We start from the raw sequence: 18000 nt of genomic DNA on the forward strand, positions 1-18000 counted from the left end.
TTTTGGTTTCAAACACCTCTTAAAGATTTTAACAATGGAACTACAGTGAAGGCATATTTAAAAAGAAAAGGTAGGCCAATGTTCTCAAGATAATTATATTTCTCATAAATACAGGCCAGAGAAAGTTGTGACTTTTATTGTATAATTTTAAATGACCTTATAAATGAATACATTAATTTATTTAAATGTTAATTAATTAATAATACATTTTGATTGCATTTTAATATCTAAGAAGAAGTATTGTTTTGTGTGTCATGCTGTTGTATACATTTAGCTGAAAAGGTTCCTATGATCAGTCTGACAGCTAGGCCTGGTCTCCCCTATAATCTGAAAAATGAGAAAGCGTTGACGTTAGAAAACTAATAAAAAAAATTCCAGGGGGGAAAAAAAAGTCTTTTTCAGGAAGCAAGGAAATTTGCTTCTCCTCGGTTTAATCGTGGAAGAGGATTAATTAAAAATAGCTATTGTAAGTCATTACATCACCAGGAATGGTAAATAAGTAGACTATTATTATTATTATTATTTGTATTATATTTATGTTTTGTTTTTATTTGTTTGGTTTGCAAACTAGCTTATTTTGACGGCATGTGCATCTTATTCATTCTGTTAATCGTAGGCTATTAAACGACTGACAACTGCTGAACTTTATTCTTAAAACGAAATGAGAACGCTTTTGATGTAAACATTGAAGTATGCATAAAAATTGTATTTCCTGTAAAAGTCCACAATAAAATAACTCACAACCTAGAAACTATATAACGATAATTGAAAATGTGAATTTGGTTAAGTACTATGTATTAATAGTTTACAAATAAAAAGTATATGTAATGTATGTTTTAAATACACTAATATGTTGTTATTTAGCTGTAAATTCAAGTAATATATTCAAGTACATCTAAAGGTTTCATTCATAGATAAATGATTGGTGGACATCTGTGACGTAGCGTCAGAGTTCTGACCAATCAGCGTTAGGCGGTAAGTTTCAAAACACAAATGGCGACGGAGAGAACTGAAGCGTGAGTAGTGTCTATCAAATTATAAAGGCATATGCAGAATTAATAAACTATTTGACTTATTTTTATAGTGATTTATACGTTTAAAAATGCTCTGTCACTATAAGAATCAAGCTGGTTCGCTGGCACGTCCTTATTTGGATGGTGTTAGCTGAACTACCTCAAGTTACCGTTGTAACGGTAGTTTTCGCTAAAATGCCATCAATACAGTTGTTGTTATTACAATAAAAAGGCGGCCACTCAGTGTTGTCACCACCGTCATTACATTAACCCTCTGATGCATCTTTAAATCATTAGGGTTTGGTGTTACACCCAAAACACCCGTTCTCATAACTGTATTATGACTGCCATCTTTATATTTGTGGCAGCGTAACGTTACATTCAACATGCTACGACACTATTTGAAATACTCCACCGATGAACTTTCACAAGGACATTTTAATGAAATAATTAAAGACATTTATTTTTAATTATTACATTGTGTAGATTTTAATACAAATACTGACGTGCCGGTTAGTGTGACAACTCAAAAGAAACTGCAGCTAGATATTATATAAACGGGCACGGTTTTCTTCTTGTTTTTTAATTGTTTTTTTTTTAAGAATATATTTTTCCTTTGTAATCAACTAATTGATTTACATCAAATTATTAAACAAAATGACCCAATATACTAAAAGCCTCAAATATTCTCTGACTGACGGCTGTTGGCTATGGTCCTTGCATTTAAGGACATTAAATATGGACAAATAAGATTTAATAAATAAACTCTAAAACAATATTCTCTGATTTCAGGCTTCTGGAAAGGACTGACCCTTCCTTTCTGAAATCATGCAACACCACCGAGCTGCAGGAAACAGGAGAGGGAGAAACTATGGCTCCTTATCTGATGGTAAGTTTGTGTTTTGTTATGTGTAACTGCAGTTTATGCCAATAACTAACTTTCAAAAACTCACTATTATTTAACAATAAATTGGGATTTCCCTCAAATTATGTAAGAACCATTTAGAATCTTTCTGACCATGTTTTTCATTTATTTTATTTATTTTTAAAGTAGTATTACTTTTGATGACACTGGTGGCTAATACCCAATTGCCATGGTTTTATTGTAGCAACAATAACTGTAGTACTACGGTATAAAGTGGTTTACATTAAACAGATATACACATTAAAGAAATATTGATGCCCTTGTTTGTTTGTGTAGGACTGCAGGCGAAAACAGAAGCATATATTCAGGCAGCTGTGTGTGGTGGTTGACATGATCCAGCTGCTGGCAGGTCTAGAGTCAGTGGATCAGCTGCTGAATAAGCCATGTCCCCAAAACCCAGGTAACACACATGCCATGGATTATTCTATATATGACTGTTCATTGCTACATTTGCTAAACAGTGAAATGATGCCTTGTTTTGTGTGTGTTGGCACACAGGTAATAAAGCTCGTTCTGCATGGAAGGCTTTAAAAGCCGAATATCTGGAGAGAGTTCAGGAGGTGGAGGGGATGATCAGCACTCTCCGGGATCGCATGGAGGAGCTTCAGGGGAAACGGAAGACACTGGAGACTCTACTGTCTGCTCTGCAGATAAAGGTAATATCAGACTTTCCTTTTTTTGCCTTTCTTCTATCAGTAAATTCAGAAAAAATGGCTTTTTATCTGATTTAGCAAAAAATAAAAAAGTCATTGATAAAAGGCTATTGTTTCAGTTTATTGTATGGCCTTATGCTCATGAATTCAAACAATGGCTACTTTTATGATGCAGTTTTATACAACTAAACATGGAGCTTCACACTTGCATATTCTTACTGTTGTATTGTACATGAAATCTCATTCTTGTTCAGAAAGAGGAGTGCAAAGAGAAGGAGAGAATCACAGCTAAACGAAATCAGAGAGCTGAGGTAAGACATCCGCTCACTTTAGACTTCCTGGTCTGGCTAGTTAGCTCCAATAATTTCCACTTTTCTTCACCAAAAACAGCTGTGGGACAAACGGGTTGAATCAAATTGGTTGAATTCTTGCTCCTTTCTCTCACACACAGAAACAAATCAGCTTTCAGTTGGAAGATTCCATCCAGGCAGCCCAAAACTCGATGAATGCATGTGATTTGCAGTTTTCTAAGCTCAAGGATGAGGTTGAAAAGCAGCAGGCTCGAATTAGTGACTGGACAATATTAAGAGATGGGTGAGTTTGTGCATACACGACTTATTTATCAAATAATTAAGAAAAAAATATCACAATTTCCACAAAAATATTAAGCAGCACAACTTTTGAACATTGATAATAAGAATAATAGTACATTTTCCTTGAACAGCTAATCAACATTTTTGAATGATTTCTGAAGGATCATGTCACACTAAAACCTGAAGAAATAGATTTTAGTCAGTTTAGAAGCCATATTGACTATAACGTGGCTTAATACGAGGCTGTGAGGAACAGGCTACATTGGTTTTTACATTGGCTTGCACTTTTTAAATAATTGACGTAATAATAAATCACATAATTTTTACGTTTTACAGAGTTCTTGTGTAAAACGCACTGTGCTGTTGCTGTGACTGATTACACTGAAGATTTCTTTTTAATATTCAGAACGTTTTTGCTGCAAAAATATTTAAACACAATAAACTCCCCTTTTTCTTTCTCTTATTTTCTTTGTCTCTCAGACTGCAGACCTTGGTCAACGTGACTCACAGAAACATGGCGTACAGGCTGCTGTCAGTCAGTTCCTCTGAGCTGTGCCTTGAGCTCTTGCCTCGTGCTGCCGAAATATCACTTGAACCCCTGCGTGTCTCCATCACCATGACAACCAGTGATGAATTTCATCTTCAGGTACTGTGTCTCAGCATATATTTCCCTATAGAGATGCTGAGAGCTGTGTTTTATTAAGTGAGGGATGAATTGCCAAAGAAGGAACATGCTTGTAAATTATAAAATTATATTTTGTACACGTACACACACTCATTATGATGAGACTATAATTTGTAATGCTGTATTAAATAGGACGAGAATTCAGATAAACATTATCTAAAGCACTATTCATACTACATAACTTCAAACATGTTTAGTCACTAAAAGTATTTTATTATTTAAAAAAAGAAAAATTTTGTTTAATTATTTTTAAAAAATCAACAATCAAGAAAGATGTTATTAATTTGAACAATTATTACTATCTGATATTTGTAAATCTTTTGAATGGTAGTGTACATATAATAATACAACTAAATAGTCTTGTTTCTGTGAGTGGTAATATTCCTCTAGAGCAGGGGTGCCCAAACTCGGTCCTGGAGGGCCGGTGTCCTGCAGAGTTTAGCTCCAACCCCAATTAAACACACCTGAACCAGCTAATCAAGCTCTTATAGGCATACTAGAAACTTACCAACAGGTGTGTTGAGGCAAGTTGGAGCTAAACTCTGCAGGACACCGGCCCTCCAGGACCGAGTTTGGGCACCCCTGCTCTAGAAGTATATTTCTTTTTAGCCTTATCTGGTTCTCATTTTCTTTTACTACATTATTGTAAATGTATCTCTTTTTCCTGTGTTTCAGGTGTTTCAGGGAACTGCTGGCCTTGTCGAGGAGGCAGTGAATGGGCGTCTTAGGCAAGTGAGCGCCGCCCTTGTGGAGGTGCTGGAGCGGTACATAAGTCAAGGAGAGATGCTGTCTGAGATTCAGGCTTTGCACTCCAGGTACATTTTCTTAAAGTATATACATACATTTTTCATAAATCTCATTATCATTTCTACCTTTTATGACTGTAAAGGTCAGATTCATCAAGTTGCTGATAAAGAAAAAGCTTCATTAGGTTCATCAACCCAAAGACACCATACAACTCAGGTCTTCAAATTGAAAATCTTTTTTTCTTTAACCTGTGAAATGTTGTGTTAGCCACGTAGTCATTTTTTTTTATTGCTAAAAACGTTCAGCTTACATAAAAGGATTAGTTCACTTCCAGAATAAACATTTCCTAATAATTTACTCACCCCCATGTCATCCAAGATATACATTTTCTTTCTTTCTTCAGTCGAAAAGGCGACATTCCAGGATTTTTCTTCATATAGTGGACTTCAGTGGGACCCAACAGGTTGAAGGTCCAAATTGCAGTTTCAGTGCAGCTTGAAAGGGCTCTACACGATCCCAGCCGAGGAATAAGGGTCTTAACTAGTGAAACGATCAGTCATTTAAAAAAAAAAAAAAAAACACAAAAATCTATACACTTTTTTTTTTTTACCACAAATGCTCATCTTGCACTAGCTCGACAACGTGCATTACGTAATCACACACGTGTGACGTCGGTGGAAGTACCGACCCAGTGTTTACAATGCAAACATGCAAAGAAAGTTAAATGCTCTTTACAAAAAAGGTGAAAACGATGTCGGACGATTTTGAAGTTGGTGAAGAAAATGAGATTGAGAAAATAAGCCCGACCCTACCTTTTTGAACCGAAAAACACAGACAAATAACTAACCAGGCGTGACCTTTCCAACGTGATTACATAATGCGTGAAGTCACAGGCTTGGCACTGGAAATGAACTAATTTAATTCTTTTTATTACTACACCATGCAAGCTTGCAATAATATATATCATTAAAGTAACCCATTCACCACCGTCTTTTATTGGATCTCAGATGCTGAAAAATGTTCTTATTTAGAAATAGAATAGAAATGGAAATTTAAGTTAACAGCACTGGATCTCAACATGTTCTTTACAGCAAAAATGGGAAACTTGTTTTACACTATGAAGAAATGTACTCCCTGTATCTCATATACAATTTTTGGTTTGTTTCGACAGGTTTGCGATTGATTGGTGTCCTGCTGAAAAGCTTCTGATCTTTCTCAAGACTGCAACCGCCGTATGTCACCTGAGGGTTGAGGAGGGATACCCATCACACGGCCGAGCTACTCTCCTGTCTGTGAGGAAAGACGGCAATCTGCTTGATATCACCGATCTACAGGTGAGGAAGAGTGAAAAGATTTAATTTCTATTCACTAATTTCTATTACTTCTTTACTAACCATGACGCAAAGCATCAAAATATGCAAATATCCATGTTGTTGCTGATTTTTTTTCACCAAATTTGTGACATATTCAAGCTTCATAAATATTATTACAAATTCTTATAAATTGTAGTCTTTGTTTTCATGTTGGCTTGATATGTTTTTGAAAAGTTCTAAATAGTTTTAAAGGGGTCATATGATGCTTTTTTAAAGATCATTATTTTGTGTATTTGGTGTAACAGAATATGTTGACATGCTTTAATGTTCAAAAAACACATTATTTTTCAAATACTGTACATTATTGTAGGTCCTCTATGCCCCGCCTCTCTCAAACGCTTCGTTTTCTACAAAGCCCCCTCCTTTGACAAGCGCAAAGGAAAACTTGAAATCGCATCATATGACCCCTTTAAGAAAGGTTTTAATTTAATCACCACGTTTAAATATTTTCCTTACGTGTTTAATTTCAAATCATTTGTGTTTTTTTTTTCAAGGTAAAAGTTTTTTTGAATTTTGATTAAATATCAGGAATTATAAATTCATAGTTATCAATATACTTTTGGGGAGCTGCCCCTCATAACATTTTACATTCTGAATTAATCTTGCTTTGTTATAAGTTTTTCCTCTCCCCCTAAATGTAGTATTTTAGTAAATTTAGTAATTTTGTTAATTTATGCCAAACTATTTAATAATGTTTTCTTTTTATGAATTTCAGTCATTATTTTTTATTGCTTTATTATGATATCAGAACAACTGTATCATTTTTGTAATTAATTCTCCCCCAAAAATATCAAAATAAATATTAATCCATCATTTGCTCCTCATAGAGGAGCTGCATTTAATTCATTGAATGTATAAATTGCATTTTAATGCATGTTTATTAGATTGGGTCTTTTATGTGTATGTGAAGTAAGTGTAGTTGAGAGACTGCCATGCTGCATTGAGACTACATTGAGCATTTTCTGAAAATGTTCCCCAAGCCAAGTAATTGGTATAATATTCCCAAGCCAAGTAATTGGAATATCCCAGTCTCTTATAGGAGGTCAAGATGTTATCAGCTCAGATCCTTGTAACATTATTTTCTGTGTCTTTTCTGTGTTTTCAGCCCCCAGTGCAACATCCTGTTCTGACAGAGTGGCTTGAGTTTCTCTCCTCCAATCCGAACATCTGACATCACGAAATTTACCCCAGGCCAGATCCTCCGGTTAGACTTCATCATGTATGTCTATTATATGGCACACAATCCATTTGCATTGTACAGTTCTAGTTGTATTGTTGATACATAAAAATTAATGTTTGTGTTGTGTCTGCGTTGTGAGTCAAAAAGCACTTTCAGACTTTATCTAACCAACCCAGACAGTCATTATTATTTGCATAAAATTGCTCTTCACTCATGTCAACAGATTGGGAGAGCCAGCAGGTCAGTTTGAGACTCATATGTTTTCAAGTAGCAAAGAGCTCGGCATTGTTCACTTAGTAAATGCAGGTCACATGACATCTTTTAGCAGTATAGTTTAAATGTACTGTTTGTGTCTATTATATAACAAAAAGGTAAATAAAATGAATCTAAAATGTATAAAATGGCATGCAGTTTTCACTTCCCTCTTTTACGTTTACAGTCAGCTCTGGTTTTTCCACACTAGAGGGCAGCACTTCCTGTGAAGAGCACCACATGCATATTGTTCCATCTATGGTCTGACATAACAGGTTAGGTAACGAATTAGAGTTTATCTGGAGACTCAAACTTGTTCTTCTGCTGCCTGTATATTTAATCCCCTTTTTTACTACACAACATGTTGTGTAGAATCATTTTTCATTTTTGAAGTGTCGTATATTTCCATCATGTCAGACACGAAAAGCTCCTATCACGTTGGCTTCTGGCCACCCCCGAGCTTGTTATGAAACCAGAGATCAAATTCACAGTCATTTTTTTTTCTTCCCATGGTTGTTCTGACATTCTCCACTTGGCACTTAAGAGCATGACTCCACTTTCTGTACCAGTTATCCGCCCTCAGGCGCTGCACAACAGGAGCTGCTCTCATTGGCCAAGTAAGATGTGAGGTTTGCTCTGGATTTGGCCAATAGCGAGCTGTGAAACTGATTATGAGGGCACAATGACCCAGTTTTTGGTCCATGTGTGTGGAGACCACTCCACATATTCTCTGCTTATTCTGGTGTCTGTAATGAGAAAGGGCCTGGACTGCGTGATGTGCTTTCACAACAGTTTTTATAGATCAGATTCCACGTCCGGTGGGGAAAATTAAGACAGAGCTTGGCATATAATGACTTGATCTTTTGAGTCCTTCGTAATCACCTCAGTAAACTATTGCTTCTGTCCCTCTTAAAATCTGTTGTTTTTTTTTGTATATAATAATTGCCTTTAAGCTCTTATACAGAATTTGTAGTATCTTGTAATCAGTATTTGCTTGCATTGCTAATTAAGCATACCTTATTCTTTCCACATTGCTTTGTCATTTAAAAAAAGTGTCATTTCCTTGCCAGATTTATTTATTGGTAGTATTTACTCAAGTCAGTGTAATGAGGTGATTTATAATGAATGAGGTAAATATTGCGCGTATATTTTTTCCCACTTGCTCATTTTCTGATTACTCATGTTTACTGTTATTGAATGTTTTTACTTTTTGCAATAACTTCTTAATGTTTACTGTGTTAGGTATATTGATTCTATTGTTTGTTAGGAATTCAGTATTATTGAATGTCATGTAAATTTCCAGTATTTAATATTTTCAATATTCCTCAATTTTTTCCTTCATTTATATGTATAACCGTTGGTAATTTATAAAATAAAATTTATATTTGAATATATATATATAAGCAGCATTACTGCAGTCTTGTCACATGATCCTTCAGAAATCATTCTAATTTGATGATTTGCTCCTCAAGAAACATTTCTTATTATTATCAATGTTGAAAACGGTTGTGCTGCTTAATATTTTTGTGGAAACCAGGACATTTGTTTCAGGCTTTTAAGAATGGATCATTCTAAAGAACAGCATTTATTTAAAATATAAATCTTTTAATTATTGTGTTTGTCACATTTGATCACTTAAATATCTTTTTGCTGAATAGAAGTATAACTATTATTAAATTGTACTAAATCCCAAACTTTTAAACATACATAACGTACTAGTTTACGTCCCAGTCCTGTTCAGTGTCAGAGCTTATGGAAAAGAATTGGCATCATTTCCTGTCTTCCATATTTGGTACACATGTCAGCTCCCACTAGAGGACACAGCCTTAACTTTACAATCCAGGACAGCAATGATACATTTTCCCTGGTGCTCTCTTGACACTGAAAAGCTACTTTTTAGTATACCTAGTATATTATACATAGTACTTTTTATGTAGGTTTTTTTTAATCATTCAGTATTTTATAAATTGTTACTTTCTTTAAATGTAAACATGTTTAGTACACAGATAAACCAAAATTTATTCAAGATGCAAAAGTTAAAAACATTAGAGATAAAAAAAAACGACACACTACACTCTTGTTTCATAAAATGCCTTTATGAAGAAGACAACTGAAATACATGTCTTGATGTCTATAATATGCATACACTCTACTTATATGTCTGTGCTTGAGTAGATTTATCATTTGCGTTGAGCATGTGAACTTTACAAAAAAATATATATTATACATTTTAAAACATTTCAAGTACGTATATCATATTTACACATATTTTACAAAGTCACAGGGATGTGATTATGTGTGAAAGTTCATACCACGTATAGCTTGTCATTTGCGTTATAGTTAAAATGATCATAACTTTCTCTGAGTGTGGGTATAGCAGGAACCCAGGCCAGACTGGGCACGAGGAGACGCTTGACGTTTTCCTGCCATCGTCCCGTTTGGAAGTGGCCTGGAGATCCTTCTGGCTTGGCTGTGACTCCTTACAAGAGGCATTTTGCACTTGTTCCCCATGTGGATGCAGTCCAAATATGAGTGTTTTTTGTCTTTATTATTAGTGTAATCTTACCACCCATTTCAGGTAAGTACTGAAAGTGGCTCAAGGAACCTTTATGGTTATCAAGCCATAAAGGCTACTGACCGACCATTAGACACCAAAGCGTCTCTTTAAATGTGTCATCAAGTGCTTTTAAGCGCCGAAGCCATGAGTTTGCTTTCTGGTGGGTTCTCTTGGAAAGAGTTCTAATGTTTGTACCCATTCTGTCTTTCAGTCAACCAGCGGTGACCCACTTTCACCAGCTTCTTGCAACCTCAGGCGTCAATGCGGAAAGAGAGCAGCTTCTCTGAGTGCATGTTATTCAGAGTGCGCAGGTCAGGAAGTTTGAGCAGCAGCTTGGTGAATCGGGAGGCGTCATTAGGGGCGTTTTTGCTGACGAGGGATCGGAGAGCCCGGATTAAACTTTCCTGAAGCATCTCCACTGAATTCACGTTTTCAATGCCAGAACGGTCTGTACAACAGAAACAAACAATGAGAGACCCAATTAATTAGTGGATCAAATGAAGGTACTTTCGTGCTGCACAGAAGAAAGACAGTCTTGAAGGTTTGGAATGACATGATTTGATTTACCAACCCTCATGTTGCTTCAAACCCATAAAGCTTTGGTTGATCTTGACAAATTAAGATACTTTTTATGAAACCTGAGAGGTTTCTGTCCTTCCATTGAAGTTCCAGGTAAGTCCAAAAAGGTCATAAATCATCATATAGAGCGATCGTATCTCTTTTGGATCTTCTAAGTTTTGGTTACATATGCTTTCAATGGAGGAACAGAAACCTCTCAGGTTTCATTAAAAATATTTGAATTTGTGTTTAAAGATCAACCAAAGTCTTACGGGTTTGGAACAATATGAGGGTGAGTAGATGATGACAGTTTTCATTTTGGAGTGACTTTCTCTTTAACACTAATATGCAACTGACCTGCAGACACCAGCACGACTGCAGTGAAGAGTCCTAGTTCTTCTGCTGAGAGCTCTAGTGCGTTGAGTTTTTCACTGAAGTCGAACATGATTCCCAGCAGATCGCCCATGCCCATGCTTTTCAGGGCCTCCAGGCTGTAGGTGGTGCCCGAGATGAAAGTTACGGTCCTCTCTTTTACGTTAAACAGAGAGGAGAAGCGCACCATGAGGACCTGCAGGAGATATTCAAAAATAAATACGCACTTCGTAAAACCATCAAGGCGTAATTGGCACTGTGGCCTTGATGCAAGTCAGTTGTTTTAAATAAAACACCAATAACTTACCTCAAACGTTCCGGCCTTCAGCAAAGTGACCTGGTCGTTCTGGGATAGCGTGCTAAACCCTGGGATGTGTTTGGCGAACTCCACCACCTCTCTGACCGCTGGGGTGAAGCAAAGAGAGAAGTCTTCCCAGATTTCCTGTGGGGTTTTGTTGGGGTCTGAGTAAGGATGCATGTTCATTGGACAAGCCTGGACAAAAAGGAATCATCATCACTTCCAAGTCCTCTTTACTTGGTAATCACCTATAGAGTAGTTTAAATATCAAAGATCTTACCAGCAGAATCTCCTTGCGTTTTTTCCACGGACAGTTCTGCCCCTGGGAGCTGCTGTTCATCTCCTGACTGTGGTGGGGAACGCCAAAGCGGTTACTGTTTGGAGGTCGCTGACCATTGTTATTGTGCTGCTGATGTTGTCCAGAGGCTTGAAAATGGAGGCCATTTTCTGGTGGCACCTCGAAGTTGTTACAATGATGAGCGACATTATTATCATGGTGGTAGATGGTGTTGGGGCCGTTGAGGTGGTATCCAGCCATGCAGCGGTTGCTGCTTTGGTTGTCCAGCTCGCCGTTGTGAGGCATAAGTGCTGGACCCAACTTATCATGGGCGTAGATGAAGGTCTCACGGTGTGCTCTGGTTATGGCGGCGATGGTTTTATCTACACCTGGACTGGAGCACGGTGGTGGAGAAGTCGACTGAGCCGGCTGCACCGAAGGGAAGGTTGGGGTCGGAGGGGAAGGGGACGGTGCTATGGCCACTGCTGGGGGCTGGGGTTGCGGTCCCACTGTAAGCCCCGGGCACGGAGATGAGGATGGGGTGTTGGATGTGATTCTCGCCAGCTGGAATTCATTCTGAAGCTGGTTGTTCACCATGTTGTTCATGGCGTTCTGCATCTCGGCCAGCATACGCTGTTTCTCGTGTTTCGGGATACGGCCGAAACGAACAGCTAGGGATTAAAGGAAGGATAGAAAATGTCACAAATTCATCATATTTATGCTGCATGTCAATGTTCTGTTTATAAACGTTTCAAGGGATGTAAGATATAATTGTACCATACCAGATATCGGGTGATATTTTAGTTTAGTTTTTTTCAGCTGATACTGGATAGGTAGTTGTGTGTGCTCATTTTCCCCCATTTTTACATTACTTTAGCCATAATCTTTTGCCTCAAAGTTAATCTTATAAACACTAATAATTTAATAACATATTTAACTTTTAATATTAACATTAAGTCTTAAAGTTAATATTAATGTTTATACTGTTTTCACTTGTATTCATTTTAATACTGGTGTTTATTATTTATAACATTTTTAAAAAATATCGGTATATCAGCATCATTCAGAATTTTAATATCAGTGCATCCCCAAACTTTTCTGTAACTGTTTCTCTATGTTTGGTTGTATAGATATTTACCGTCCCGGGACATTCCCACAGACAGACACTTTTTGAAACGGCACTGCTGGCACCGGTTCCGGTTGATCCTCATAATGGTGCAGGTTTCGTTCTTAAGGCACTTTTTGTACTGGATGTTCTGCTGGATGCTGCGTCGAAAGAAACCCTGCAGACAAAGCAGATAACGTAAATGTTAATTTTTAAATGCAATATTTACAATTATTAAAATTTAAAAAAAAAAATTTTTTAATGCAATCAACAATATTTTAATGGTGCATGAGCATGTAAATCAATGCTATTGTCTTACCTTGCAGCCCTCACAGGCATGGACACCATAGTGAAATCCAGAAGCCACGTCGCCACACACTTTGCACAGCAACACCATTCCATTCAGCTCTGGATGGAAAGTCAGATGTTAAAATCCTTCTCCTGGATACCATACTATACGTTCATCAGGTAAAATATGGTTCTTATTGCTTACTAGTAAGGGTGGCAACTGATTTGTTGGGTGAATTGCGTGCACTTCCACCATCATCGCGGCCTCTTGGGGATCCACCAGAGCATGATGAGTTTCCGTCCTCTCCTGATCCTGAACTCGAGCTGCTGCTGCTGGTGTACATACGTGAAGAATCATTGGATCCATTGGGGGAAGGTGGGAATGAAGAGCCAAAGCAGGGTTGTGTCAGGCTGCTGTTGGAATTCTCACTGTACATGGACACGGGGCTGGTGCGGTTGGGAGAGCTTCCACACGATCCGATGTATGATATTACCCCACCTAGCGATGGAAAAGAAAGCCACATTTACTAAATAGTCCTCTTTACTCCACTGTGGGAACACAAAAAGTGAAAGAGGCCCACTGAAAGGGGGCTGAAAATGTTCTCAGGTATTTGTTCTCCTCCCTAAAATGGTCCATTCTCGTTAAAATGTTCCCATAAATACTTCACTCTACTACACAAGCAGTTGAAACAGATCGCGCTATGGAAACAAGGAAGCCGAGGGAGCAAGATAATCTGTTTTTGTGGAAAATAGGTATACTTTCTAGGAACTGTTATTGTAAACTGCCATGGGTACATAAAAAAAAATACAGCGACCACTCCTTTCTTCCTGAGTTTGTGCCTCAGAGGGCTTGTGGTTTATAGTTTCACTGGCACCAGTATGCCATGTGAGCAAGCCACATTTGTCTGATGTTATTTCAGTTTATAAATTACACAACTTTGCATGATGTGTCAGTAGCACATGCCTAACCATGTGCATTTATATGACATCTACAACTCTGTTTTGTTTGAGTTACATCCTGCCCATTAGCGTCCATCAGCTCAAATCAGATTAGACTAGTGAACTTTGCTCTTGAGAAACAGCACAGTGTGCTAGAGATCTTGGCATTGACATGTAAACTATTCCTTAGTGTCTGATACTTCCTCCTGCCTTTCCTAAACTTTGGTCCCCTGAGGTTAAACACTGTATCCTTCATTCTCGTTTTACAGTTTCCTCCTGCACACTGCATCAACGCACTTGATGGAAACCTTGAAACCAAGTTTTGGGGAGATTTGTGCTAATGTTCTCCTAAAATAAATGATGCACCCATAGATAGATATTACAAAAAAATGCTATTATCATATAAGAGACCAAAGTTTATACAGTAAATAAACTTGACTGTTCAATTTTAAGAATTATTCTGCAAAGTGTTTGCGAGTATAATCTTTACAGCACTTTAAATGTCAAAGGTGAACTGGTTTAGATGTTACATAACTGTACACAACTGTACACTAGCACAAAAGGTCAAAAAGTCACTGTGTCAGGTGGAGCCACGACTGGGAAACATGCTGTAGCTTTGACTCCCCTGTGGTTTGCCTCAAAAGCTCCTGAAAAACAATTGTCCCGCATTAGATTTATCAATGCATGTCCACTAGCCTGCAGTGAGTTAGTTCACTGTGGATGTTTCTGGTATAGGTACATGGCAACAGCGGTTTGAGATCTCCTCCCTGCTTATGCTCAAAAAACGTGCTTTCTCCAGATTTTTTTTTTTTATCCAAACACTTGGATTTTCCTAAACATTATGTCAAAGGAAATACTTGTGTAAGCACGGGCGCGTGTGAGCTGTTGAAGCGTGTCATTGGGGAAGCACGCCTCCCCTCCACGTGCGCACAAAAAGGACAGCCTTTCAACGAGACTCACTTCATTAGACACGCCTCTCAAAACACACCCGCTTTTTAAAAAACTTGCACCATTCATTTACGCCTGCACGCAATGAGTGAGCCATTTACACTCTACATTAATAAATGCTGTCAGCGTTTACGTTGGGTTCATTATATGTGTCTCTTAAGCCACTCGACAAGTGTGTAATAAGAACACGACGCGAAACGGAAAACTCCTCGTTCGTGATTTAAAAAATTCAAACTAAAAGGTAAAATGGTACATGTGGCTCAATAATAATTTTAAACATTCTACATTTTAACATTTCCCCGCTACGTTAGCTCTATAATTTGGGTTGACTGTATATTGGTAACGGGTACCAACCAAGCAACACAGCGTTGAATATAAACATATATTTTTACTTGTTTGCCGGGGAGTGCAGGATATACAAAATATTTGACAACTATTATCTATGGTAATATTTGACTACCATTGGCTAATTAACCCATTAAAAAATATTTTCAAAACATTTTCCTCTCTCTGAGTTGTATCATAAACTAAAGTTAGCCACCATAATCCGCTCATTGTCAGTATGTTTGAACACTACGCTAAGAACAAGAAATAATCTATCAAAGGCAGGGACGGGGATATTTTGTGATACTGTATTCATGTCATGAGAGGAAAAAACTGTTACGTTAAACTGGATCAATTTCATGTCCCACTTTTGAAGCGAACACGGGTTAACGTGATGCCCAGCCCCGCGCCTCGCTCTTCGGTCCAATCGCAGCGCGCACATGGCTCAGACTGCGGCGTCACACACGGGTTCGCGCTATGAGAGCAAACGCGGCGCGAGGCGGAATTATGTAATGAGCGCCTGCGTTTACCAATGGCTGTAGGCGGAGAGCGGCGAATGAAAACAAAAAGCACATGGCTAGGCACGGCGGTCCATGTGAATCGAGCGAGGATCGTCGACGCTCGCCTGCATCACGGGGATGTCCGTACACCTGACTTTTCAGTTATGACCTAGTTCCCCGAAATTCACGAGAACACTATGCCTTAACCCGTGATGTCCTTGCCCTCGTTGGGCATTTACATTCTATGTATATAGCCTACAGGGTGAGCGTGATTTCACCAAGTACATGTTCCTTGTTGATCCTGGAACAACATTCCTATCAACCAATCAGAATTGAGAGTTAACTTTTCAGGAAATGTCAGTTTTAGACTTACAATCAGGATTAGGTGCGTCTACACCCTTGTTAATCAGCCATCATTTCCCTCTGATTTTAGGAATGAATTATGGGTAGGTTTAGGGGTGGGGGTTGGGTTACGTCTGTATTTTTGGACAGTAATGTTGATCCAGGAACATGCCTTACTTGGCAAAATCACGGCGACCTTAACATAATTAAGTTTTACGAAAGCACAATTAAGTATTTGCACATGCTAAAAGATATTATGTACATATTTAAATATATCTTCGCGATTGTTTATTTCAGAATCATGCGTCGTTAAATAGGCTATTACAAAATGTCGAGGCAATTCGGCGAACCTTACCGCTAGATCAATTTATTAGAATTATTATAAGATATCCGTGCCGTTCCACTGCACCAAGCTATGCTTATAAATGTACTTTGTGGATAAGTTGCGCAACATTCAGTAGTGCGTAATAGAAACTTACAGACAGTGATGCAATTTGACAGTGATGAAGCGGAGAGGCGACTGAAAGGAAACAATGATCAACGAGACGTTTCTAAAAGCATCTAGAAAGAAGTCTTACCTGTGTTGTTTGTATCTACTGCTGTTGTCATGTTGAGCCCCAGTAAAGTCATGCAGGTTTATGACAGAATCTCCAATGCAACACCCAGAGAGAAGATGCACTCTCCAGATGCACTTCTGTTTTTCTTATAGATCGGTTCTTCTTTACGATAAAGTCATAACTGGCACGAAACGACCGTTCTAAAACCGCATAAAATACGCGCGCATCGGCTAGATGCTGAGAAAAGATGTTAAATGCTGCGCAAAGACGTCAGAGAAATGTGGTTCATTCAGTAAAAGTGTATCATACGCCAGTGCGCCTGCCTGTCACTCGCCCAATCTGTGTCGCTCTGAACTGTTCTGTCAAGTCGGCCCGGTTTTGCTTTATGCCTCGTTCCAAGGAGCATGGATGAGATGAGCGCAGGCGCGCAGCTGCACGAGGCTCGAAATGTGTCCATGTGACCTCGTGAGCCTCGTGGCCCAGTGACACAGCTTCTCCAGAACACATTTCGGTGCGAATTTTAAAAATCCCCGCGCACGTGGCTGCCTCGGTAATTTGAAGAGTTTGAAATCGCCTGGAATAGTTTGTATGACTGAATCTGGTTTCTGTGCTCGAGTCTCGCGTGAAAAGTGTTTTTGGATGAGGGGAAGTTTTTAGTTTGTGTTCAGCGCAAGGCATGTAGATTTCTCAGTAAATGTAGGCTATGAAACTCGTCGGCACCCCTAAAACGTTTATTCAGAATGTGGCAGGCTCTTGGTGGAGGATCTTTGCTCACGCTACAAAAATAGTGCAGCAATGCATGAAAAAATGTAAACGTGAACATTACAGATCGTATCTAATGTGCCATTACTAACATGTTTAGTGTCTGATATGTTATCTGGCAAAAGAAAATTCTTCTGTATTATCACCTAAGTGTATTAATTATTGTGAAGTGTATATAGCCTAGTTGTATAAAATATGAACTACATTTATATACTAGTTTATTTATATGCTCATTATTTATATAGATCATCACTTTTATCATGCACAAAATCATAATGTCAGAGTTATGTTAAAGTTGTGTTTTAGAGAGTTAATTTGTAGTTTATAAAAGTATGTGTACACTGCAGACTAAGGGTAGAATAATTAACTTGGATCTGAGGAATATATTTTGTGCCTTTGGGGTGTAAAACGATGGGGTAAAATATTGCAAAAGGCCCCCGGGGACATCTTGCCCCAAAATAATAGGTTGCTTGAAAATGTTAAACACACACATTTGGAAATCATTGATATTTAAATTGGGGTTATTTCATAATTCCACAGCCTAAGAACAATTCTGTTAACCCCACAAGATCATCTATGCTAAACTCATGTGTATATCAATAGCTTATAAGGACGTTGTTCTTAAGAGGGACTTCTTTCCCCATCTTACCCTATATATATATATATATATATATATATATATGTATGTATATATGTGTGTGTGTGGTTATAGTATGTAGTTACAGGCTTTTAGGATGCACAAAATCCTAATG

The 18000-nt window shown here is 38.0% G+C and overlaps 2 protein-coding genes across 4 annotated transcripts; one reads left to right on the forward strand and one right to left on the reverse strand.

Moving 5' to 3' along the window:
• Nucleotides 1-401: 401 nt before the first annotated feature.
• On the forward strand, nucleotides 402-7515 carry LOC107662429 (uncharacterized). Of its 2 annotated transcripts, none has more exons than XM_016452450.1 (10): nucleotides 402-491; nucleotides 1806-1902; nucleotides 2215-2338; nucleotides 2437-2594; nucleotides 2846-2902; nucleotides 3043-3185; nucleotides 3665-3830; nucleotides 4545-4684; nucleotides 5788-5950; nucleotides 7095-7515. In XM_016452450.1, the coding sequence occupies exons 2-10, from the start codon at nucleotides 1885-1887 to the stop codon at nucleotides 7158-7160; spliced, it is 1035 nt and encodes a 344-aa protein (XP_016307936.1). In that variant the 5' UTR covers nucleotides 402-491; nucleotides 1806-1884; the 3' UTR covers nucleotides 7161-7515. The 2 variants fall into 2 exon arrangements, with proteins under 2 accessions (XP_016307936.1, XP_016307935.1); XM_016452449.1 differs by lacking the exon at nucleotides 402-491 and adding an exon at nucleotides 952-1016.
• A 2623-nt stretch (nucleotides 7516-10138) lies between these two features.
• LOC107662394 (nuclear receptor subfamily 1 group D member 1-like) lies at nucleotides 10139-16981 on the reverse strand. Of its 2 annotated transcripts, none has more exons than XM_016452388.1 (8): nucleotides 16508-16981; nucleotides 13082-13375; nucleotides 12908-12996; nucleotides 12622-12766; nucleotides 11487-12154; nucleotides 11216-11401; nucleotides 10894-11104; nucleotides 10139-10426 (listed from the first exon to the last, which is right to left on the reverse strand). In XM_016452388.1, the coding sequence occupies exons 1-8, from the start codon at nucleotides 16557-16559 to the stop codon at nucleotides 10230-10232; spliced, it is 1842 nt and encodes a 613-aa protein (XP_016307874.1). In that variant the 5' UTR covers nucleotides 16560-16981; the 3' UTR covers nucleotides 10139-10229. The 2 variants fall into 2 exon arrangements, with proteins under 2 accessions (XP_016307874.1, XP_016307875.1); XM_016452389.1 differs by lacking the exon at nucleotides 16508-16981 and adding an exon at nucleotides 15618-15765.
• Between the last annotated feature and the right edge of the window lie 1019 nt (nucleotides 16982-18000).

The sequence above is a fragment of the Sinocyclocheilus anshuiensis genome, unplaced genomic scaffold (assembly GCF_001515605.1).
Source record: "Sinocyclocheilus anshuiensis isolate Anshui unplaced genomic scaffold, SAMN03320099.WGS_v1.1 scaffold11, whole genome shotgun sequence".
In the NCBI taxonomy this organism is placed as follows: domain Eukaryota; kingdom Metazoa; phylum Chordata; class Actinopteri; order Cypriniformes; family Cyprinidae; genus Sinocyclocheilus; species Sinocyclocheilus anshuiensis.

Bases quoted from the DNA above. Each gene is read 5' to 3' on its own strand.
- LOC107662429 (XM_016452449.1), top strand. From the start codon at position 994: ATGGCGACGGAGAGAACTGAAGC. The intron at 2,339-2,436 runs GTAACACACATG...GTTGGCACACAG, and splicing joins GCCATGTCCCCAAAACCCAG to GTAATAAAGCTCGTTCTGCA. The intron at 4,685-5,787 runs GTACATTTTCTT...TTGTTTCGACAG, and splicing joins ATTCAGGCTTTGCACTCCAG to GTTTGCGATTGATTGGTGTC.
- LOC107662394 (XM_016452388.1), bottom strand. From the start codon at position 16,559: ATGACTTTACTGGGGCTCAACATGACAACAGCAGTAGATACAAACAAC. The intron at 12,997-13,081 runs GTAAGCAATAAG...CTTTCCATCCAG, and splicing joins ATCAGTTGCCACCCTTACTA to AGCTGAATGGAATGGTGTTG. The intron at 11,105-11,215 runs GTAAGTTATTGG...TATCTCCTGCAG, and splicing joins TGAAGGCCGGAACGTTTGAG to GTCCTCATGGTGCGCTTCTC.